The 22,069-nt window shown below is 35.4% G+C and overlaps 2 protein-coding genes across 3 annotated transcripts; one reads left to right on the forward strand and one right to left on the reverse strand.

Moving 5' to 3' along the window:
• The first annotated feature begins 7,026 nt into the window (after positions 1 to 7,026).
• On the forward strand, positions 7,027 to 8,658 carry LOC137253603 (serine-rich adhesin for platelets). Its single transcript, XM_067790857.1, has 3 exons — positions 7,027 to 7,285; positions 7,353 to 7,772; positions 7,842 to 8,658. Exons 1-3 carry the CDS (start codon positions 7,144 to 7,146, stop codon positions 8,531 to 8,533), a joined length of 1,254 nt encoding a protein of 417 aa, XP_067646958.1. The 5' UTR covers positions 7,027 to 7,143; the 3' UTR covers positions 8,534 to 8,658.
• Positions 8,659 to 11,347: 2,689 nt separating this feature from the next.
• Positions 11,348 to 16,304, reverse strand: LOC137253592 (myb-like protein F). 2 transcript variants are annotated; one of them, XM_067790845.1, is made up of 4 exons: positions 14,344 to 16,304; positions 12,263 to 12,435; positions 12,042 to 12,193; positions 11,348 to 11,835 (listed from the first exon to the last, which is right to left on the reverse strand). In XM_067790845.1, exons 1-3 carry the CDS (start codon positions 15,965 to 15,967, stop codon positions 12,068 to 12,070), a joined length of 1,923 nt encoding a protein of 640 aa, XP_067646946.1. In that variant the 5' UTR covers positions 15,968 to 16,304; the 3' UTR covers positions 11,348 to 11,835; positions 12,042 to 12,067. The 2 variants fall into 2 exon arrangements, with proteins under 2 accessions (XP_067646946.1, XP_067646936.1); XM_067790835.1 differs by lacking the exon at positions 11,348 to 11,835 and having other exon boundaries at positions 11,868 to 12,193.
• Between the last annotated feature and the right edge of the window lie 5,765 nt (positions 16,305 to 22,069).

A 22,069-nucleotide genomic window follows, 5' to 3' on the forward strand; every position in this document is an offset into this window, starting at 1 on the left:
CACAATATAACAATTATCCTATTCACTATGGATTCCTATATCACCTTAAGCGCCAAATACACGACGCGAACATTCCCGTTATGTCATGTTTCTGCGACCTTTTCTGTCGTGTATGGTGGTGTTTGCTAGTTCGCGCAAATGTTCGCCAAAAATCAAAATATTTTAATTTTTGGCGAACATTTGCGCGAACTGTTCGTGCGTGTATGGCGAAATAGCTCATAATCGTAGTAATTTCTGAACGGAACAGACGTGCGCGGAAAAGTAAAATGGACAATAAAAAATTTCTGAGTGAATTTATTGAAATGTATAAATCTTTGCCATCATTGTGGCAAGTAAAAAGCAAAGATTATTGTAACAGAATTAAAAAGAATAATTATTGTATTTGTATTTGATGCCACAAAGGATACAGTTATAAAAAAAATAAGTAGTTTGGGGTGCAATTGCTGTCAAAAATTTTAAGTCTTCAAAGCTAGAAAGCGAAAAGTTAAAGCAAGGCGGTGATGAGGAGGAATCGCTTCTCTCATTATTGTATCCCGTTTCGTTATGAGTGACAAAATTTTTTGTAAAAGTTGGTCAAATGTTGCCTTGCTCATACGAACGTAATTTTTAAAATCATTTTGTGACGTGAATTCCAGTTCTTTAATAAGCTCACTTTGTCCAAGAACTGCTCGTTTTTTAAACCATTCTTTGCACCAAATTCTTTTTTTGCGATCTTCTCTCTTTTTTACGCTTAATTGCCACAGCAAGCAATATTGCTGCAGCACAATTGTTGTCCATATTCATCGCTGTCTGAAAGAGAACTAATGTTCGGCCAAAAGTTCGTATGGTGTATGGCCAAAGCTGCGAACAAGATTGCGCAATGTTCGCGCAAATGTTCGTGTCGTGTATTTGGCGCTTATTGGTGCCGCTAAGGTCGTAACCGTATCGTAGCCAACCAATTGGGTTTTGGTTTACCGTCGTAACGATAAACAGCTGATTACGTTAGGGATACGGATACAGCGATACGACATACGGCACCAATGACTCCGGCTTTAACCCTAACGCCGTAGTCGTAACCATACCCATATCCATGACCATCTCCAATGTGATCGATTAATGGTGCCTTAACATAAAAATCGTGAAAATTTCATAAAAATGAAGAAACGCAAAAAATTACAAACATGTTCCACATAAAATAAGTCTCTTAAGCCCCCATTACTGATATTTAGCATAGACTTGACTTGACTTGGCGTAAACTTGGCCACTTAGCCACGATTATACTCCACTTGGCGCATACAACCTGGCATCATAATCAGCGTTGAAATTTATTTTTAAATAAATGTCAATTGTATGACAAAATTTCAAAATGAAATGGAAACAAACAAATGGCATCTCAAAATGTAAACGTCACTTAGAACTTACATAGAAAATCAAAATTCAACAGACTTCTAAGTCAAGTTAAGTTTTGAGTAATCAGTAACATGCAATGTTAAATTAACAGAACTGTAAGTGACAGTTCGCAAGCCAAGTCAAGTCTATGCTAAGTATCAGTAATGGAGCCTTTAGTCATAACGTATCCAAAATAATGAATAAAATCTACAAAAAGTTATTAAATTCACCAACTCAAATATTTTTAGGTTATGCATATGGCGAGAAACCAAAAACCAATTGGTTGGCTATGGTATGGTTATGGCGTTCGCGTTATGGTATGGCACCATTAATCGATTACATTAATTTTTTTTGTATTTATTCATTATTTTGGATACGTTATGACTAAGAGACTTATTTTGTGTGAAATATATTTGTAATTTTTTGCGTTTTCTTCATTTTTATGAAATTTTCACGATTTTCGGTTAAGGCACCATTAATCGAGCACATTGGAGATGGTTATGGATATGGGTATGGTTACGGCTATGGCGTTAGGTTTAAATGGCGAATTAATGGTGACTTATAACCATAAAGCCATAACCATATAAATCAGCTGATCGAACCTACCTTATGGAAAGGAATGTAATCGATTAATGGTGCCATACCATAACGCTAACGCCATAGCCATTCAATTGGTTTTTGGTTTCTCGCCATATCCATAACCTAAAAATATTTGAGTTGGTGAATTTAATAACTTTTTTTTAGATTTTCTTCATTGTTTTGGATACGTTATGACTAAGATACTTATTTTTTGTGGAATATGTTTGTAATTTTTTCCGTTTTCATAATTTTTATGAAATTTTCACGATTTTTAGGTTAAGGCACCATTAATCGATCACATTGAGATGTTTATGGATATGGGTATGGTTACGACTATGGCGTTAGGGTTAAGGAAGTTTAATTTGGCTTTAAGGAAGTTTAATGGGCACTTTAACACGCAAATCACAAAACATAAATACGACGATATCTATCAAACGTCGACTATCGATAGGCTTAGAACTATGTGACACAAATCACACACAGAAGATTGCGCATGTAAACAAAAGGTCAGCTGTTTTTTACGGGCAATTTTTACGTAATTTTCCTTTAGCTCTTGTTTTTTCTCTCTTTCTTTTATTCGCTCAAGCAGTCAACTGTGACGTAGATACGCAGAACGAAGCAATTTTGAACTCGTGAATGCGCAATCTTCTGTGTGTGATTTGTGACTCTGTGCAGCATTGTGAATCAAACTAACTGCAATATCTTCTGCATAGACGTCAAAATTCCAAAGTGATTGGATCACCTGATTTGTTATTGACTATCGCTGTCTCATTCTGTATCTCTTTCTATCACCCTCTGAAGATAGCCCGCCCTATGCGCCGCCATATTGAGCACGCTGTCAAAACGCTAAAAAGTAGCCATATTGAACATTCTGTCAGGCAGTTGACAGATAAGATATCACACTTAAGGCTCCATTACTGATACTTAACATAGACTTGACTTGCTTTGCGAACTGTCACTTACAGTTCTGTTAAATGAACATTGCATGTTACTGATTACTCAAAACTTAACTTGACTTAGAAGTCTGTTGAATTTTGATTTTCTATGTAAGTTCTAAGTGACGTTTACATTTTGAGATGCCATTTGTTTGTTTCCATTTCATTTTGACATTTTGTCATACAAATTGACATTTATTTAAAAATAAATTTCAACGCTGATTATGATGCCAGATTTTATGCGTCAAGTGGAGTATAATCGTGGCTAAGTTGCCAAGTTTACGCCAAGTCAAGTCAAGTCTATGCTAAGTATCTGTAATGGGGGCTTTAGTTCGATTCACAGTGATGTGCCATTTGATAGCTGTTATAGGTAATTGAAGTTCTTAGAATTTAAGACATATTTTGAATACATTTCTAAGGTTCCCCAGAAGTTTTTTGGAAAACTATTTCTACTACCAAACGAGCTGGCTTCGTTGCAGATGCAAGGTGCTTGTTATACCCATCAGCGAATGTAGAATGAATTTTTCTAAAATAAATTTAAACATACTAAACAAGTAAGGAAGGCTAAGTTCGGGTGTAAACGAACATTACATACTCAGGTGAGAGCTTTGGAGACAAAATAAGAGAAGATAACCATGTAGGAAAATGAACCTAGAGTAACCCTGAAATCTGTCTGTACGACATTGGTATCAAATGGAAGGTAATAAAGAGTATTTTAAAAGGGAGTGGACCATAGTTCTACAGGTCGCCATAAAGGTGGACCAGGGGTGATTCTATAATGTGTTTGTACGATATGGGTATCAAATGAAAGGTGTTGAGTATTTTAAAAGGGAGTGGGCCTTAGTTCTATAGCCCAGCCAGCATTTTTTGAAAATTTTGATCAAAAAATATTTATATATCATACCACAAGATGATTAAAAACGTTCAAATTTAAAAGCATTTTCTGTTCGAAAATTAAGGTATCGTTGGAAGAAAAATGTACCTTAAATGTGATTATTCGTGAATAATCATTTATGATTCCTATTTCGAAACGCTTTTTATTCATATTTGATATCATTGTAAAATTGAGCTTTAATTGTTTTAGAGTAATATTTGACTGGTTTTCACAGTCATTTTCTGATCATATTCGTGAACATATTTCAATCGTTTTGGTTGAGATTTTTAAATCATTTTTGAATGCGATTATCATGCATTTATTCTTCATATCTCATTCAAAATAAGATACTACATAATAATCTTATTTTGTCAGGGGAATAAAGCATGCGGAAATGAGCTATTCGAACCACAGGTAACTCGCAAACCAACTTGACCGATATACACCTGCGACTAGAACATGCAACATCAGCATTATCATCTGCACCTTAAAATATGGATACGATACGGGATGTTAAACACATATCCAGGTACATATATCAAGATAATTTCACTTACCTGGGGTTCAAATAGCTCACAACCTTTGTATTGTCCAATCATTATGTATTTTCTGGGAAGCCGAAGGTGGAGAAATGGTTGGGGAAATCTTCGGTCACGAGCAGCATTACATTATTTTTTGTCTTGAAGAATATCTTTTGCATAAATAATACAATTTTTATAAATTTTTTCTTAGCTTCATGATTTAAAAAATATGTGTATGTAAAAAAAACAAGATTTTTAATGAAAAGTAAAATATAAACAAGTATAAAATTCATTATTCAGTCAACAGATATATTCCTAAAAGATTCAAAAGCTGAATTAAAAATGATTATAAATTTTTGATCACCTAAAGCAAACATATTTGATTCAATTATGATTCCAAACGTGATTGAAAAACTATATTCAGTTTTTGTTTATCGAAAGGTAAGCATATTTGAATGTTCTTTTTGTTGATTTTATAAAACATTAAAATTTAATCATCAAAGGACTTCAAAAATGATTCCAAAAGTGATCGAAAAATGATTTTCAGTTTCTGATCATCAAAAGTGTTCATATTTGATTATATCTTTTGTTCAATTGTATGATAAATCATTATTTAGTCTGAAAGAGTAATCAAATTGTATTGATATGTAGGGAAATTCAAAATTTATTCGCCGAAATGCTGAGTGGGAGGTGGACGCATTTTCGAGATATCGCCATAAAGGTGGACCAGGGGTGACTCTATAATGTGTTTGTACGATATGGGCATCAAATTAAAGGTATTAAAGAGGGTTTTAAAAGGGAGTGAACCTTAGTTGTATATGTGAAGGCATTTCGAGATATCGGACCAGGGTGACCCAGAACATCATCTGTCGGGATTTGAATTTCGCCCTGCAGAACTTTTTCATCTTCTTCTACTTAATATGGTAGATGTCACACCCATTTTACAAAGTTTTTTCTAAAGTTATATTTTGCGTCAAAAAACCAATCCAATCACCATGTTTCATCCTTTTTTTCGTATTTGGTATGTAATTATGGCATTTTTTTAATTTTTCAAAATTTTCGATATCGGAAAAGTGGGCGTGGTCATATTCGGATTTCGCCCATTTTTAATACTAAGATAAAGTGAGTTCAGATAAGTACGTGAACTAAGTGTAGTAAAGATATATCGATTTTTGGTCAAGTTATCGTATTAACGGCCAAGCGGAAGGACAGGCGGTCGACTGTGTATAAAAACTGGGCGTGGCTTCAACCGATTTCGCCCATTTCCACAGAAAACCGTTATCGTCATTGAAGCTATGCCCTTACCAAATTTCACAAGGATTGGTAAATTTTTGTTCGACTTATGGCATCAAAAGTATTCTAGACAAATTAAATGAAAAATGGCGGAACCACGCCCATTTTGAAATTTTCTTTTCTTTTTGTATTTTGTTGCACCGTATCATTACTGGAGTTGAATGTTGACATAATTTACTTATATACTGTAAAGATATTCAATTTGTTGTTGTAATTTGACTTTTAAACCTATTTTTTTAAATAGTTGGCGTGTTCGTTATCCGATTTTGCTAATTTTTATTTAGCACACATAGCTTGCAAAACTTTTTAATTACCTTATTTCGGCGGTGCCACGCCCATTGTCCACGATTTTACTAATTTTCTATTTTGCGTCATAAAGTCAACCCACCTAACAAGTTTCATCGCTTTAGCCGTCCTTGGTAATGAATTATCGCAGTTTTTCGTTTTTTCGAAATTTTCGATATCGAAAAAGTGGGCGTGGTTATAGCCCGATTTCGTTCATTTTAAATAGCGATCTGAGATGAGTGCCCAGGAACGTACATACCAAATTTCATCAAGATACCTCAAATTTTCTCAAGTTGTCGTGTTTACGGTGGACGGACGGACGGACGAACGGACATGGCTAAATGAATTTCTTTCTTCGCCCAGATCATTTTGATATATAGAAATGTTAAGCTAAGAAATGAAACGAGAAAATGTTAAACTACGAAATGAAATAGACTGAAAACAAGTGCCTTTTATGTGTAATACAAAATTTATCTTTTAAGACGTTTTTGTCATTTATAAAATAAAACTAAATGAATTAAAAAGCTTTTATATGTTACATACATATATGTGGCCACAAGAAATAGCAACCAACGACAATTTTCAGGAAAGCGCTTTTAAAGATAATATTGTTGAATGAAACCGGCGATCTCATCGTACGGCCCTTGGTAATAACCCATTTCGTCTTAACTCGACTTTGGTTGTTGCCATAGATATGACGATTTTTTGGGAGGCGTTTGACGACTTGGAAAAAATATATATGGGAACGCTGATCCCAGCTGTCAAAAAGTGACATGCAAAATTTTGACGTATAATGCAAAACGATGATGGTTATGCCCATTGTTTACTATATAGTTTGGCAGCTTAAGTAAAGGTTATGTTGCGAATAGAGTGGAAGGCAGTGGACTAGGCAGTCGAATGTCATATAATGAAGGAATGGTGTTCGGAGTTTTTTCAAAGTTAAAAAAAAAAAATGATAAAAGCTTTAATATAAATAAAACTATTGTTTTAATAAAAACAAGAACGCCATATATATTCTGAATACATTAATTGGCAAGGATTATCTCACTTTAAAATTTGAATTAAATTATCTAAAGTTTTTTTTTGAAAGTGAGTCGAGAACTGTGCGTGTGAATGTGCGAATTTTCACCGATCAGCTGTTAGTTGCGCTACTTGGTAAAATTTACAATGGTTATGCCTAAAAATAAATCTTGTTTTTATTTCCACTAAATCAGTTTTTAACATCAGCTGCGTTTGGCAAAGAAGATAAATTTTAAAAGACATTTTACGCTTGTATTACACAAATAAAATGCCTTCTATCTTTGCTGGCATTCATTTGCAAGACAAACCAAACGAGTTTCTGCCATTGGATGATGTCGACTTTGAGCATAGTGTGCATTTTTTGAAAGAAGAAATTGCAAGAAAATTGCAATACGATGCAACCAAATTGGGTATGTACATAATGAAAAACAGACGATTCGAGTTATTTGTTGTAACACAAACAATTGAATTATTTAGAAATAATCTTCAATGGTCTTGCACTCAAGGATGAAAGCAAATTATTGGAAACTCTACGCCCGAACGCCACAGTTCATTGTTTTAGTAAGACAAAGCAAAATTCACTATACGTACCACCAGCAGATGTAAGCAGTGCTGCAAATATAAGTCGCATACATGAACTTTTCAATGTAATCGCCCACACACAAATAAACGTCAATTCACGAGTAAATATATTACAAAAAATATTAGCTGAATATCCAGAGTTCCGGCGTAATTTAGGCGCACAAGCACTTATAAGAGATTCAGTGCTATTCAATACTTTGCATCACCCACAAGTTGTGAAAAGTATATCGGAAACCTACCCTATAATATGTGAAGCTGCACCATTTATGGTAGATACGATTAAAAAGGAATTGGCTAGAAGCACATCTACCACACGTAAATATGATAAAAAAAATCAATATCCTTATCTACGTATATACGCAACTATTTTTTTATTTTATATAGTATCTGAGCCGGCAACTGATTCAACAAATTCCTCAGAAGAGGAAAATTCAATGGGCGCCACCACAAGCAATGAACGTACGGAATCGGGTGCACAATCTGAGAACGGACGCATACGCATGATAAGCCGTCAACAACTACAAGCTGCACTCGCACGTATTGATGTCGGTTCAGTAAACTCACTTTCAAATATTGCACAAAGAAATAGCGATGCAATAACAACACCAGGTTCGGCGACTGATGCAACATCAGAAACGGCGTCTGTTGCTGCTGCTACTACTACTGCCACAGCTGCTAGTACCACTTCTACACCTCTTGCAAATTCAGCAAGTGGTGAGCGTTTTTCAGCAATGTTTCGTACAGAACTCCAACGAGCATTGGAATCATTGAGCCAACGTCATAATCAAGTAAACAATTCTCGTAGTAGTACAAGTACTGCAACAGGCATCACAGATACACAGCAACAACAAATGGATACAACAGAAAGTTCATCATTGGCAGCAGATAATGGAACAGGTGACAACACAAGTGATGCTGACCTTCCACCTGAATATCGTTCACATCAATATGCCAGCCAATTACGTACTATGGCACAAATGGGTTTACTCAATTATGAAGATAATATAGCATATTTAACTATAGCAAGTGGTAGTATTGAGAATGCTGTTAACCTTTTAATGGGAGGAATGAACTAATGACATAAATACTTACAAATATATTTACATATCTGTGGTCATAAGCAATAATCGTCTAAGTCCATGTAAAAGGATAGGTCTTAGGCGATTTTTGCTTGCAACCACAGTTATATTAAATACGAAAATAGAGCTTTATTGAAAAGAAATTTATATGTATGTATATATGGATTTTATATTTTTAGTTTCCCTTTTTGTTTTGATTTTGTATGATCGCACAAAAAAGCATTTTTTTAAAGGCTATGAGAGTTCTTTCCAATCCAGACGTAGCTATTGCTGATATTTTATGCTTTAGTTTTAATAACAAATAAGCTCTTTGATTGGATGCAGCTTCTGAACAACTACTTAACTAATCTTAATTCTGAACGCTTGTTACGACCCACTTGATATTAAATTGAACTAGACTAAATATTTATGCCATACCTAATAAATCTGTAAAGTATATTATTATAAATAAAATAAAATAAATAAAAATTATCTAGTTCATTTAGTATCAATTCTAACATAACAAACGTTCGGAGTTTAAATTAGTTGAATAACCGCATGCTTTTTTCTCTAACGTTGGAAGGCGGTTGGATAAACAATGGAAAAACAACATACTCAAAGAAAATGGAATATTCGTTATGCAATCAATATCTGTTCGGAAAGTACTAAAAAATTACCGCACATATTATCCTTCACAAGCCGCTTTTATTCCGGTATAGATGTTTGTTAGATCCAGTATAAAGTTCAGCAGTCTAGCCAGTTCATTTTTTTGAGATATTTTCGCAGCTATTGTGAAAGAAAACAAGAGGTTGAAAGTGAGAGTGGAGATGTGTCATAATTGTTGGATTAATCATCTCTTTGGAGCATCGCTTTTATGAACCCTTCTCGGCGAGTAGATAAACTCTGAATTCTGTGACATGTATATATCTTCTTAAATTGATATTTATAGATATGTATATTAGACTAGGTCGATTTATTAACCGATATCGCGCCATCGTTTTTCGATAGGATTTGGGCTCAAGAAAAAAAGTTCCACTACGCATACACAAAAAAAATAATTTTTTTTTGTTTAAATAATTAAATATCATATATATATACATACAGACCAATTCTAAATATTCTCGCGGAATTTTGTTCTCGCGGATTTTTTTATTCCCGCGGAAAAATTCCTCCAATTCTTTTCTCCTAGGGAGAAGAAAAATTGGGGAATAGGAATTTCGAATTTTCGAAGTTAGCTGTTTTGTCAATTGAAATTTCGTTGCGCATTTCTTATTTTGTTTAAAAAATTGAAAAGTTTAATTATTGTTGCGAATTTGTTTGAAATTAAGAAATAAGGTATAAACAATGCACATTATTGCATTTCATGTGGTATACACTGAAATGAGTAATGAATTGGTGCCACAGCAACATCAACAGAGGATCATAAAAAGAAGACGGCGGATTAACACAAATCCGCCGGAGTTACCTGCTTTCATTCTGCAAAGCAATTTTCTGGCGGCCACGTCGAGTTGAGTTCGCCTTTCACCATATGCCAAAATCTAATTAAGCCTTCTTAAAAAATCCTTGCGCAATCAAATATACAAAGAGCTCTTCCGTTGCTTATGATATACTTTTCGACTTAAAATAAAGAATATTGTGGTTGCTGTTGTTGTTGTATTAACAGTGAGAATATTGTGGTAGAATGTAAATACATATTTTAGCGCAAATTTGTACAAATAAGTGTTCTTTCTTAAAAGAACCAATTTCCTTTAACTATTTTGATGCATTCCCTTCAATTTAAGAAAGTGAAAAAACTCCTATGAAATGGCAAAGAAATCTCCCTCTCCCTCACATTCATAATACCTACTTTTCTCCCATAACCGGTTTCCTCTTTTTCGAACATTGATCAGAATACGAGGAAAAGGAGAAGTAAAAAACTCTCAAGGAATTTTTATTTAGAATACGAGGAATGGGAGAAGGGAAAAAACTCGCACGGAATTTTCGTTTAGAATTGGGCTGATATAATTTAAAAAAATTAAATGGCCAACTTGCACTGGATATTAAAACAAGGAAGAAGATTTACAAGAAGAATATCAAGCTTGGAATTTTTGTCAAGAACTATTACTATAATTAATATAAGAACACAAGAACATTTTTAATTTTGCAAGATTATTCGAAACATATCAAGATTGGAATTTTTGCCAAGAACTAATTATAAAATTATATTTTGGAATTATTTTCAAGTTTTAAGAATTACCTGGCAGTGGAATCAAAAGTTCCAGCCATTATATCCAATCTCAAAAAAAAAATAATAATAATAATTTTCGAGCCTGAGAAATTTCATTTTTTTAATATTTTTTCGACTTTGATTTTTAAGGTTTTTTTCATGATCTACTAAAAAATTTTCATATGTATACCCTGTCCGCTAAAACCGTTGGCGATAACAGTTTTTTGAAAAATACCTTAAAAAATCAAAGCGAAAAAAGTCAAAAATTAAACTTCGCAGGCTCGAAAATTATTTTTTTGGGTATGCATAGTGGAACTTTTTTTCCTGAGCCCAAATCCTATCGAACAATCAATGGCGCGATATTGGTTAACTTTCGTCCATACAAATCTACCCACCCTAATGTATATGGTTGCCCTAAACTATATGGCAAAAATATACACAAATCACACGGAATATTACATGTACGTATATACATACATATATATATATATGAAATTATCTTTAAAAAGGCTCATTGTTTGCTGGGACCAACAAAGGAATTCAAAAGAACTTGAGATTGTGCTAAATGAAAGTCATTGATCTCATTGTCGGCAAATACACATAGTATATTAACTGAAACGATTAATATGTATGTTGATACTATGATGAAACTGAATTCCAGCGCCTCTACACTTGTTGCTTTTTATACTCTTTGCTTTCAACGTTCGCATCTTCTAGGCGCTTCCAGAATCTACTAGTCCATCAGCTCTCAAACTTCTCAGCTGTATCTACAATTGCACAATTTTATAGCTTTTCTCATTGCATACTTTCAGGAGTATCTCAGATATATGTATGTGTTTGTGCATTGACTCTCCGCTGCTCGTATACGTACATGGTACATATGTGTAGACGCAATTATTGTTTCGTTTATGTAGATACATAATGATTGATCTATGGATGTGAATTCACGTCACTGCTTAGCATCGGCCTAGATACGATAGCATCGCTCAGTGCTGCTAACATTCGTTACAATACGAAATACAAAGCTTTTAGCTGTAGTTTTTCTAATCTGCATTTATGGTAGTCACTTTTCATCATACCAGTTGTACCTTGCTTTTACACACACACATCAATGCTTAAGGGAACAAAGAAAAATAATTTCATATGTAAAGATTAAAAAGCATGATAGTGAAATCATCTGCATTTCATATTATTTATGCAAAAAAATATAAATAAATAAATTATGCATTTATATATATACTATATGGTTATTACTTTAATAAAAATAATACATGCTATGCTAAGAAAACCAAGCGCCTACATATACTACATATACCCAACTAGTTCCAATTAGCGACCACAAGCAATTATGATATAAGATATTCCAAAGCCTTCTCCTTATTGTTATCAAATTGTATGAGCGCTTCTGAGATTTTCGATTCATCAAAACCCAAATCCATCAGTTCACTTAATGGTATTAAATGCTCAATGATCTGGTAAGAAATTAAAGGAATGTGTCAATGCCTCGATTTTTATACATTAAATATGAGTTTGGCACAAACCTTCTTATCATCGATACCAAAAATTTGTGAAATTTTCGCAACACGCTCCAACGGAAATCCCATTGAACTTATTTTTTTAACTAAACGTTGCGCAGGTCGAGGCAATTTCGCATAATAATTTGTTTCTTTCGTCGTGTTTGGTACTTTAGTTGGCGACTGCTTAGGCGTAACATCTGTAGAGAAAAAAAAAAACATGACTTTCTTGCGTCCTTTTTTTTAAACACAAGTCTTAAGATCTCTGTTAAATTAGCCTGGAACCACGGATGCTCAAGTGTTGGTGGAAAAAGGCACCTGAAAGGGTGATATGATTTGAATCCTGTACAAGAGAAATCCATATATTATGTGGCTTTCTGCCGAAGCTGACTTAAGTCGAACTATTGTCGTTAAAGATAGAAGGTCAAACGACTAAAATTACGGACTTTTACCTGCCTCAGTCAGCTACACAAATTGATCAGTAAAACCCACACTCGGTTCTGAATGAGCACACAGTATACAATAAACACAAGCATCAATTTTGACAATACCTGTTCATGTACCTACGAACTATAAATACAGAACAAACGACAACCACAGGGCAGAGCGAAAATCGACTCTGATGATGGCACAACGCCTAAACCGATTTGTTGTTGTAGCCATAAGGTTACTCCCCGAAGGCTTTGGGGAGTGATCGATGTGATGGTCGTTTGCCGGATACAGATCCTGTACGCTCCGGTAACACAGCACCATTAAGGTGCTAGCCGGACTATCTCGGGAACGATTTATATGGCCACGTTAAACCTTCAGGCCATCCCTCCCTCCCCACCATCAAGTTCCATGAGGAGCTTGGGGTCGCCAGAGCCTCGTCTGTTAGTGAAACAGGATTCTCCGCGGATAGGTGAGGTTGACAATTGGGCTTGGAGAAGCTATATATTGCGCTGGCAACCTGAAGGGTTGCGCTGCACAGCACCTTGAATTAGGTGTTTAGTCGCCTCTTACGACAGGCATATCTACCGCGGGTATATTTCGACCACCTAACCCGATGGAGTGCGTTTTGTCTCGAAACCAAATTTGACAATTGTTCCAAGAATTCAGAGCCGTAATAAAATCCTCAAATCCCTTGCTGGCAGTACCTGGGGAAAAGATAAAGAAACGCTCTTGACCACATACAAAGCAATTAGCCAGCCGATTACGTGCTACGCGTCACCCATATGGTCGCCAAGCCTAAAAACCACCCACTGGAAGAAACTACAGGTCTGCCAAAATACTGCTCTCAGAATCGCCACGGGCTGTCTTCTTATGTCCCCAGAACACCATCTGCATAATGAGGCGAGAATACTCCCCATCAGGGAGAGAAATGAGATGCTGACCAAACAGTTTCTGTTGAATACCCAGAAACCTGGGCATCCCAACAGACATCTGATTGACGAACCAGCACCGCCTAGGGGCCTAAGGAGTCATCTCCGTAAGCATTTTGAGGAAATACGGCACCTGAGAACCCAGCCGTATGAAGCGGAAAAACACAAGCAGGTCCTTGGTGAACTCCATAGACAGGCGTCGGACCTTTATGTCGGGAATTGCCCGGTGAATCCAGTACTTGAAGAAAAATATCCAGAACTCGCAGAAGAGGAACGCATACTCCCCAGGGAAACGCGTGTCCCTCTTGCTCAACTTCGTTCTGGATACTGTAACAGGTTAAACTCTTACCTATCCAGAATCAACCCCGACATACAAAATGTATGCCCTGCTTGCAATGTGTCCCCACATGACACCAACCATCTCTTTAATTGTAATGTGGAACCAACGCCTCTAACACCCCTTTCCTTATGGTCCACCCCTGTTGAAACGGCAAGTTTCCTTGGACTCCCGTTAGAGGATATTGATGACAATTTGTGATCGGTCGCGGCTATTAGGTGGGGCGAGCATTGCTACAACAACAACAACAACAAGGGATGACGGAAAATCGTTCCAATATACATCATTTATCCACCCTTTCGAAAAATCAACAAAACAAAGAAATTCAAACTATTGTCGTTAAAGATATATTTTAAGATAAAGATCAAAATAAAGATCTCTAAAAATAAAAATAGCAATCAGATACATACCTTCATCTACCACGTGATTAATCGCACTTTGCTTTTCTTCTTCTGAACTAAAGCTGTAGTACCGCGACCTACGGATTTCCGAATTACGCACCTCAGCACTCAATTCACGCAAAATATCCGGTACACTCTTTGACTTTACGTCTATTTCATTACAATTATTTGGAGTGATCAATTTATTTTGTTCATTGGGCAGGTTTGTTGGTTCTGCACTGCTGCTGCTTAAATCCGTAGGATTTCCATAGTTATTAGCGTTATTACATGCATACGCAGAGTTCATTGCTGCGATTGTTGACGTATTATGATATTGCAAATGTCTAGGACTACAATATGCTGGAATATTTTCGTTGAAATTGGTTCTTTGGTGCAGATAATTATGATTTTCATATGTCGCTGTAGTACCGCCGCCTTGCCTTGTGTGATGAACATTGAAGTTGGCATAGTGTTGCTGCTTTTCACCAATAACATTGGACATTGACGAATTGTAAGGCATTTGATAGCATTGTATAGTTTGTTGATTGGGGAGTGCTGCATATGCAGATGCTGCTATTGATGTACAGGCTGTTGGTATGTTACTAGCGGTGCAAGTTAAATATTTAGTACCTGTTATACTATTATTAGTAATATTTGGAATGCATTCATTGCACAATTCTGCCACTTGTTGGCCTAAATTTTCAAATTCAACTTTTTGTATTGCTATTTCAGTATTTTTTAAAGTTGCTAGTTTATTTACATCCATTGTTTTGTTGTCCTTTTTTTGATGCAATGATTTTAGATGATCTACGGACGAATTTTTTTCCTCATTCGTCAATTCATTATTATGAGTATTATTATCTTTGGGTTTTAGCTCGATTTTATATGTATCTTCTTCGACAACAGCGACTTTGCCCACGTGTTCGTCGTTTTGCAATTTCATGGGTAATTGGGTGTTATGCAGCACCTGTGCTAATATATCTAAATCGTTAATTGTTTTTAATTCAATAGTATCAAAAGGTGATGATGTGTCTTCCTCAAAATCTCTATAATTAAATGCATTGACATCTTTTACAACGCTCGCCATGGTACCATTCTTATTGGCGTTATGTGATTGCAAGTTCAATGGTGCTGCATTATTTAGGAATCGGAATTTGTCGTTGTTACTGGCAGAGATAATGGTTGGCTGCAGTATGGTGTGAAAACTATTGACTTTAGATAACAATACCCCCGCCTCTTCTGCAATTTCCTTCCTTTCCGTAGTTGTATCTTTGTTTTGAATGTCTTCCTTATCGCAGCTTACAGAATCGTTATCAGAACTAGATAGATCATCAGTGCTGGGATAAGTTACAGCTCCAAGCATTTCTTTATTTTTTGCTTCTATTTGAAATAAATGTTCTTGTTCACGGCGTTCTTTGCGTTCGCGACGTGCTTCACGATCCTGCTGTCGCATACGACGCCACTCAGGTATTTTGGCAAGCACTTTGCGTTCCAATTGGAAATCATAATCATAATGTGGCGATGCATCATAATGTTCGACGGGCAGTTGTAATCTGTTTGCAATAACTTGAGGAAGCTGATATAATTTTGGTGGTGGCTTGAATTTTTCTGATATTTTGACGGGAACCCTGTCTATGTAGTTCGTATTGGACATTTTCCACGAATAAGTACTTTGACTGCAAAAAATGTTTAACAAAAATTTACTACGGTACTAGTCATGCATCCTTTATTTTCACGTAAGATGTTGCATTTCCAGTTAAACATTAGACGAACATTGCACACCCTTTGCTTTAGAAGATTAAATTTCCCCAGTTATCAAAACTCAAAGCAAATAAGTAAAATCTGTTTTCCTCAGGAAGATAAAAAAATTTGCTAGCACTGCTGAATACAATTAAAAACATTGAGAAGTCTTTGACAGCTTGTCAGATGACTAGCTCAGGGTTGACTAGTACATATTTTACTGATGATTTTTAAAAGGCGGAATTTCAGAGGGCACAAGTTTTTCGGCAGGAAAAGTTTTGGATAGTGAATTGTAACTGTGATATCTTCTGCATAGACGTCATAATTCCAAAGTGATTGGATCACCTGATTTCATATCGGAATGATACAAGGTGGCAGCATGGTGATATACCTACAAACATAAATAAAAATTCCATGTACTTTGTTTTTGTAAATTCGATGGACAAATGTCAAAATCGTACGGCACCGGAAGTTGATGTATCAAATCAAATAAAAAAAGTTCATAATCAGCTGTTCCATGCTGCCACCTTGTATCGTTGCGCCATGCCTGATTTGTATTTGACTATCGCCGTCTCATTCTGTATCTCTTTCTATCACCCGCTGAAGATAGGCGCCGCCATATTGAACACCCTGTCAAAACTCTAAAAAGTAGCCATATTGAACATCCTGCAGGCAGTTGACAGATAAGATAACACACTTAGTTATCATTCACAATGGTAGCCATATTGAACATCCCGTCAGGCAGTTGACAGATAAGATATCACACTTAGTTATCATTCACAATGGTTCTGTGTGTATGGCAATTCTTTACTTTAGCTCACATATACTAATAGCTCCGACACATAAGCAGTTTTGGCTTAAGTGCAGAATACATATATTTGTCAAATTAAAAAAATGTATATGAGTATCGGCAAAGAGGACAAATACAATAAGAGCCGTCACTCGTTATTTTTTTGGCATTTACTCGATGTATACTGAGAGGTAGTCGCTACTTTTTTTTTGGGAGAGATATTTATAAATATCTTCTGTACATTTTCGTGGGGTATTTGTGTTTATTTTTCGACTGTATTTAATTAATTTATTTAATTCTCTTTCCAAAAATCACAGTTGCACAAGGGGCCTACACGGCATGGATAAATGCGAGACAATTAAAAATGTCCCTCTCAGAAAACATTCGGCATCAACTTTTTCAATTTCCAGTGAGATACTCGCCACAAAATAACGAGTGACGGCTCTTATTGTATTTATCCTCTTTGGTATCGGTAGTGGTGTTTATGGTAGTTCAACCGTATACTTTTTTTTGGTGCAAATATAACTATGGGGGTAATTTCACGTCAAAAGGTAAATTTAACATTTTTTTAAAACAAAATATATTTGAAACTATTGAGTCAATCTTGAAAATTGTAACGTCTTTAGATAGTTAATAAAACAAGGTTTTGTTCGATATATAAAACATCGATATTTAGAAGAAATTTCTATAATAAAATTATGTTTTTATGGGAAAATGATTGCTAACTTATCATAAATCGAATAATTCGAAAAAATGTGTTATTGACAAAATAATTTAATACTATCGTGTTGAAGATAATTTCATTACTTTTAGTTTGGTATATATATATTTATATTAGAAGGTATAACTTGATTACTTAGGGGCGAAAAACAAAGAAGGTGTTATATGAGTTCAATTATTTTTATCGATGTAGGTATATATATGATGTTATTTATGTAGGTATGCGTTTATGCATTGTATTAATTAAATGCAAAAACACATAATGTATAACATTGCTAATTTTTTATTGCTAAAATATACGTCAAAGGTAAACTATTTAAAATTTTGCATTCGTGAACGAGCTGATATTACCTTATAACTCTTATGTTTATTGTTATGTATTTTCTTGGCAACTCTAGAATAAAGCTTTTAATAACTGTAAAAAGCCCGTTATTATCAAAAGTGGAATTTAATTGTGCATGATAACATGGATAACTTAAACTTATTAAAAATTTTTTAAATCTTCGGTTGTAACGAAAGTGGTCCATTAACAAGAGATGCACTAGCAGCTCTTCAGGTGTGGTTTGATGCCTTATGAAGGTACATATTTATGTGCAGAGTGCCATGAAATGAAGTTGGTCGCGGTGTCGGATCGGTTAAGTGTAATTTTTTTAAAGATGTTCTACGCAGAATTACTGTGCATGGCGTAGCCCAGGGTTATTTTTTATAAGCGCGGCCGAAGGCCGCCTATGCAGAAAGGTGTTCTACGCAGAATTACTGTGCTTCCGCAGCCGGTGTTAGATCGGCTAAGGGTGTTCTACGCGGAATTACTGTGCATGGCGTAGCCGGTTTTGGATCGGCTAAGGGCTATTTTTAATAATAATTTGTAGACTAAGTACACTAGGTTATAAGAAAGCTAATTTAATATATATGTTTAAAATTTGTAGACTAATTTAACTAGGTTAAAAGGAAGCTGTATTTAATATAGGAATAGATAAGAATAGTTTTAGATAGTTTTAGTTAAGCCTTTTTTGAAAAAAATAAAATTTAAAAAATTTCCACCAAAAAAGAGCTTTTTCAAATTTTTGGTAAATAAAGACTAGAAAAGTTAAAGATATATACATCAGATGAAAGGTATTTTTATAAGTTATTTTTCGATTTTTTAATTTTTGAAATCCATCCACTAGTTTCGGAGATATTTTGATTTGAAAAATTCATAATTTCGCCTTTTGACATGGAATTACCCCCAAACCTTTCATTTTGATCAAAAAAGAAATAAACCGTTGGAATCAGCATAAAAATCTCTATAAAGTCCGATTTTATATTTTTTATTTTTTGACAAATGTATGTATTCTGCACTTGTCAGGGTCATGGGGGTTCCCCACGTTGACCAGCCACGCACTATCCTTGTCCCACTCCAGCACCCCAAAAGAAATAAAATAAAACAATTAGTTTCGAATATTTTACAATATAAACAAATATATACACCTACATCTGGCAGCGATTTGGTAACGGTGAAGAAATTCAGAATAAAGCAAATTACATAAGAGTAGTTGTAGGAAGGGGTTGCCAGACGAAAAATAAAGTGGAGAGTTTGAGTGTGGAAAAAGGGGGATAAATATACTGAAAAGCATACGATGATCCGCATTGCGTGAATGAGTGAAAGAAAAGGAAATATGTTTCGCGCCAAAAATGAAGTTGAATCATGCGCACTGTGCGAAATTGAGAGAGAATGGAAGTGATTCGGAGAGAGATAGTATAAAAGCGCTAACGGCGGAAAAATAGGGATTGATTGGTTGACCAAGAAAGCACAGGGATGTGCTCCGTATAAAAAGGAGATAAATTCCGTCAAAAGAAATTGTAGCAGGCGCGAAAAAAAAAGAAATTTGAGATAAAATATCCGTAACTCCGCAAAAGTAAATTATACGCGGCGCAAACTTAGTTCATTCAATTATAAAGCAAAGTTTAAGCCTGCGCGAATATCATTTAGTGCAACAGCTAGCCACGCCAATCTCATTTAGTGCAATAGCTAGCCAACGCGAATATCATTACTGCAAAAGTGCATCATACCAATCGAGCCTGGAAGAGTTGCAGCTGACCACTTGTGACACCTGGAGGAGGTACCCAACACCATCAAGTAAGTAATCACTCTATCATCCGAACCAAACCGCAACCAATGCATCAAGGTAACTAAAGAAAATTCAGCAAGATCTGCAAGGTACAAGCGAGAAGGTAAAACCCACCGAAATCTACGGCAGGGCACGCAAACCACATCACAAAATATACCAGAGTAAGTCATTTATAAAATCTAATTGTGCACGCAAAATTTTGCTGGGGGAGGATAGTATTCCCATCACGCGGTAGCGGACGAATATCGACCACCATAAAATGCATTTGGTGCCTAAAAGTATGCAGAAAAATTACGAACGACTTAAGGCATTAGTGAGAATATCACAAGGGCGGCCCGATAGTGGTGACGTAGTTTATATATTAAAATTACCAATTGTATGAATTTATATAAAAGAATTATAATTTAAAATTTGCGGTTACTGCACCGATGTAGGCAGAGAAGAATCCTATACAGGAAGACTGTAATGATTTGTATTCGATGATTAGTTAAGAGATCACGTAGAGCTGTCGAGATACCAAGAAAAAGAATTTTAATGTATTTGTATTTTAATGTATGACTCCTTGTAAGCTCATGGGCCTCTCCCTCCAAACCAACTAGCCCGTTATTTGACACAAGCGGCGAGAAACACCGAGCGTAGGTTCCCTGACCCAAACTTAAAGAGCTCTTTCAGGTAGGATTCAGGCAGCCTAGAAGTTTTGTTTTGTTAGGCAGATCGCCAACCGAAGGGCGTAGGGTCTCTGTTTCTTTGGTGAGGGAGCTCCAAGACAGCCAAAAGGGAAAAATACTATGAATGTGTAGTAGCTTATTGAATCGAGATATTGTTATTAATAAATCTGTCTGTCTTTGCTTTGAACGTGAACGTAATGTTGGTATAAATTGAATATTTCTTGAGAAGAAGGGAAGTGTAGGTGAACATTCAGGATTGGAATGACACCAAGGGGATCGCGTAAGTATAGTACGATAAAAAGGAGCAGTCCAAGGTAGGGTGGGCTTCCTAACGGTAAGTTCAAGTGAACGCAGACTTAGAACGACTATGTTATATGCGCCCTATCTCAATGTGTACCTTGGGTTAAAAACCCCGACCCGAAATACTGAGCTAGCTAGGGCGTACACATTGGGACTAGTAAAAGGGGTGTTGTAAATATGTGTTCACACACATATTTGACAACAAGACATATAACACACTATTTCCGCAGTTTTTCATATAGATGAGTTTAACCCATGCTTATGCATTATGAGTAGATTGCCTGTATTTTTATGGAGAATGGTAGTTTGAGCGACACTAGCGCCATCTGATATTGAAAAGTAGCCAACTTCCAAATTTTGTTGCAAGAAAAGCATAAGAAGAAGAATTTGACATTTGCTTTGGCTAAGGGTGTTGGCACACTTTGCAAGTGAAATTATTTTTCCCACTGGTTGGTAAATTTTGTAACATTTTTCACAATTAAAAACTGCAATATAACAATCGAATACGACACAAAATATGTTTGCAAGTATTTTTGTTGTATAGAGAGAATGCTTACAACAGTGCTTCGCGAAATTTTGTATGTGAATGGGCAAGGCGTAGTAAACTTCAATTGCCAAGTCTGAAGTTCCTTCATATTTACAAACGCAACATCTTGGTTGATTGTGGCGAGGTTATTGGAATGCATAAGCTTGTGTTAAAGGCATCTATATGAAAAATGTCATTGTGTCACCGCCTTAAAACTCGTCAAAAAATACGCGGTTTTCAAATACGCGCTTTGGACCCAGGATTACGAAGCGGAAATTGAAAATTGTATTTCCTTCTAGAGATATTTGCAAACAAAAGTGAAAATATTCATGTAATTGTTGTAATTTTGACGATTTTGTTGTATCCACAAAAAAAACTGCGGATGAGTGTTTTGCGCGGGTTTGGTTTTGATCTCCAAATGTAGAAGTTTCCTGCGCAAAAATACTCAGCCCAATTCTAAACAAAAATTCCGTGCGAGTTTTTTCCCTTCTCCCATTCTTCCTATTCTGAACAATGTTCGAAAAAGCGAAAACCGGTTATGGGAGAAAAGTAGGTATTATGAATATAAGTGAGAGGGAGATTTCTTTGCCATTTCTTAGTTTTTTCACTTGTTAAATTAAAGGGAATTCATCAAAGTAGTTAAAAGAAATTTGTTCTTTTAAGAAATAACACTTATTTGTACAAATGGGTGCTAAAATATGTACATTCTACCACAATATTCATTAAGTAAAAGTATGGTAATAGTCTATCTATGGTATCTAGTCAGCTGTTTTGACAATTGAAATTTCGTTGCGCATTTCTTATTTTGTTTAAAAAATTGAAAAGTTTAATTATTGTTGCGAATTTGTTTGAAATTAAGAAATAAGGTATAAACAATGCACATTATTGCATTTCATGTGGTATT

Source organism: Eurosta solidaginis, chromosome 1, assembly GCF_040869045.1.
Source record: "Eurosta solidaginis isolate ZX-2024a chromosome 1, ASM4086904v1, whole genome shotgun sequence".
Classification (NCBI taxonomy): Eukaryota; Metazoa; Arthropoda; class Insecta; order Diptera; family Tephritidae; genus Eurosta; species Eurosta solidaginis.

Bases quoted from the DNA above. Each gene is read 5' to 3' on its own strand.
- LOC137253603 (XM_067790857.1), top strand. From the start codon at position 7,144: ATGCCTTCTATCTTTGCTGGCATTCATTTGCAAGACAAACCAAACGAG. The intron at 7,286-7,352 runs GTATGTACATAA...TGAATTATTTAG, and splicing joins ATACGATGCAACCAAATTGG to AAATAATCTTCAATGGTCTT. The intron at 7,773-7,841 runs GTAAATATGATA...TATTTTATATAG, and splicing joins TAGAAGCACATCTACCACAC to TATCTGAGCCGGCAACTGAT.
- LOC137253592 (XM_067790845.1), bottom strand. From the start codon at position 15,967: ATGTCCAATACGAACTACATAGACAGGGTTCCCGTCAAAATATCAGAA. The intron at 12,436-14,343 runs GTATGTATCTGA...TTTTCTCTACAG, and splicing joins TAATCACGTGGTAGATGAAG to ATGTTACGCCTAAGCAGTCG. The intron at 12,194-12,262 runs GTTTGTGCCAAA...ATTTCTTACCAG, and splicing joins TTGGTATCGATGATAAGAAG to ATCATTGAGCATTTAATACC.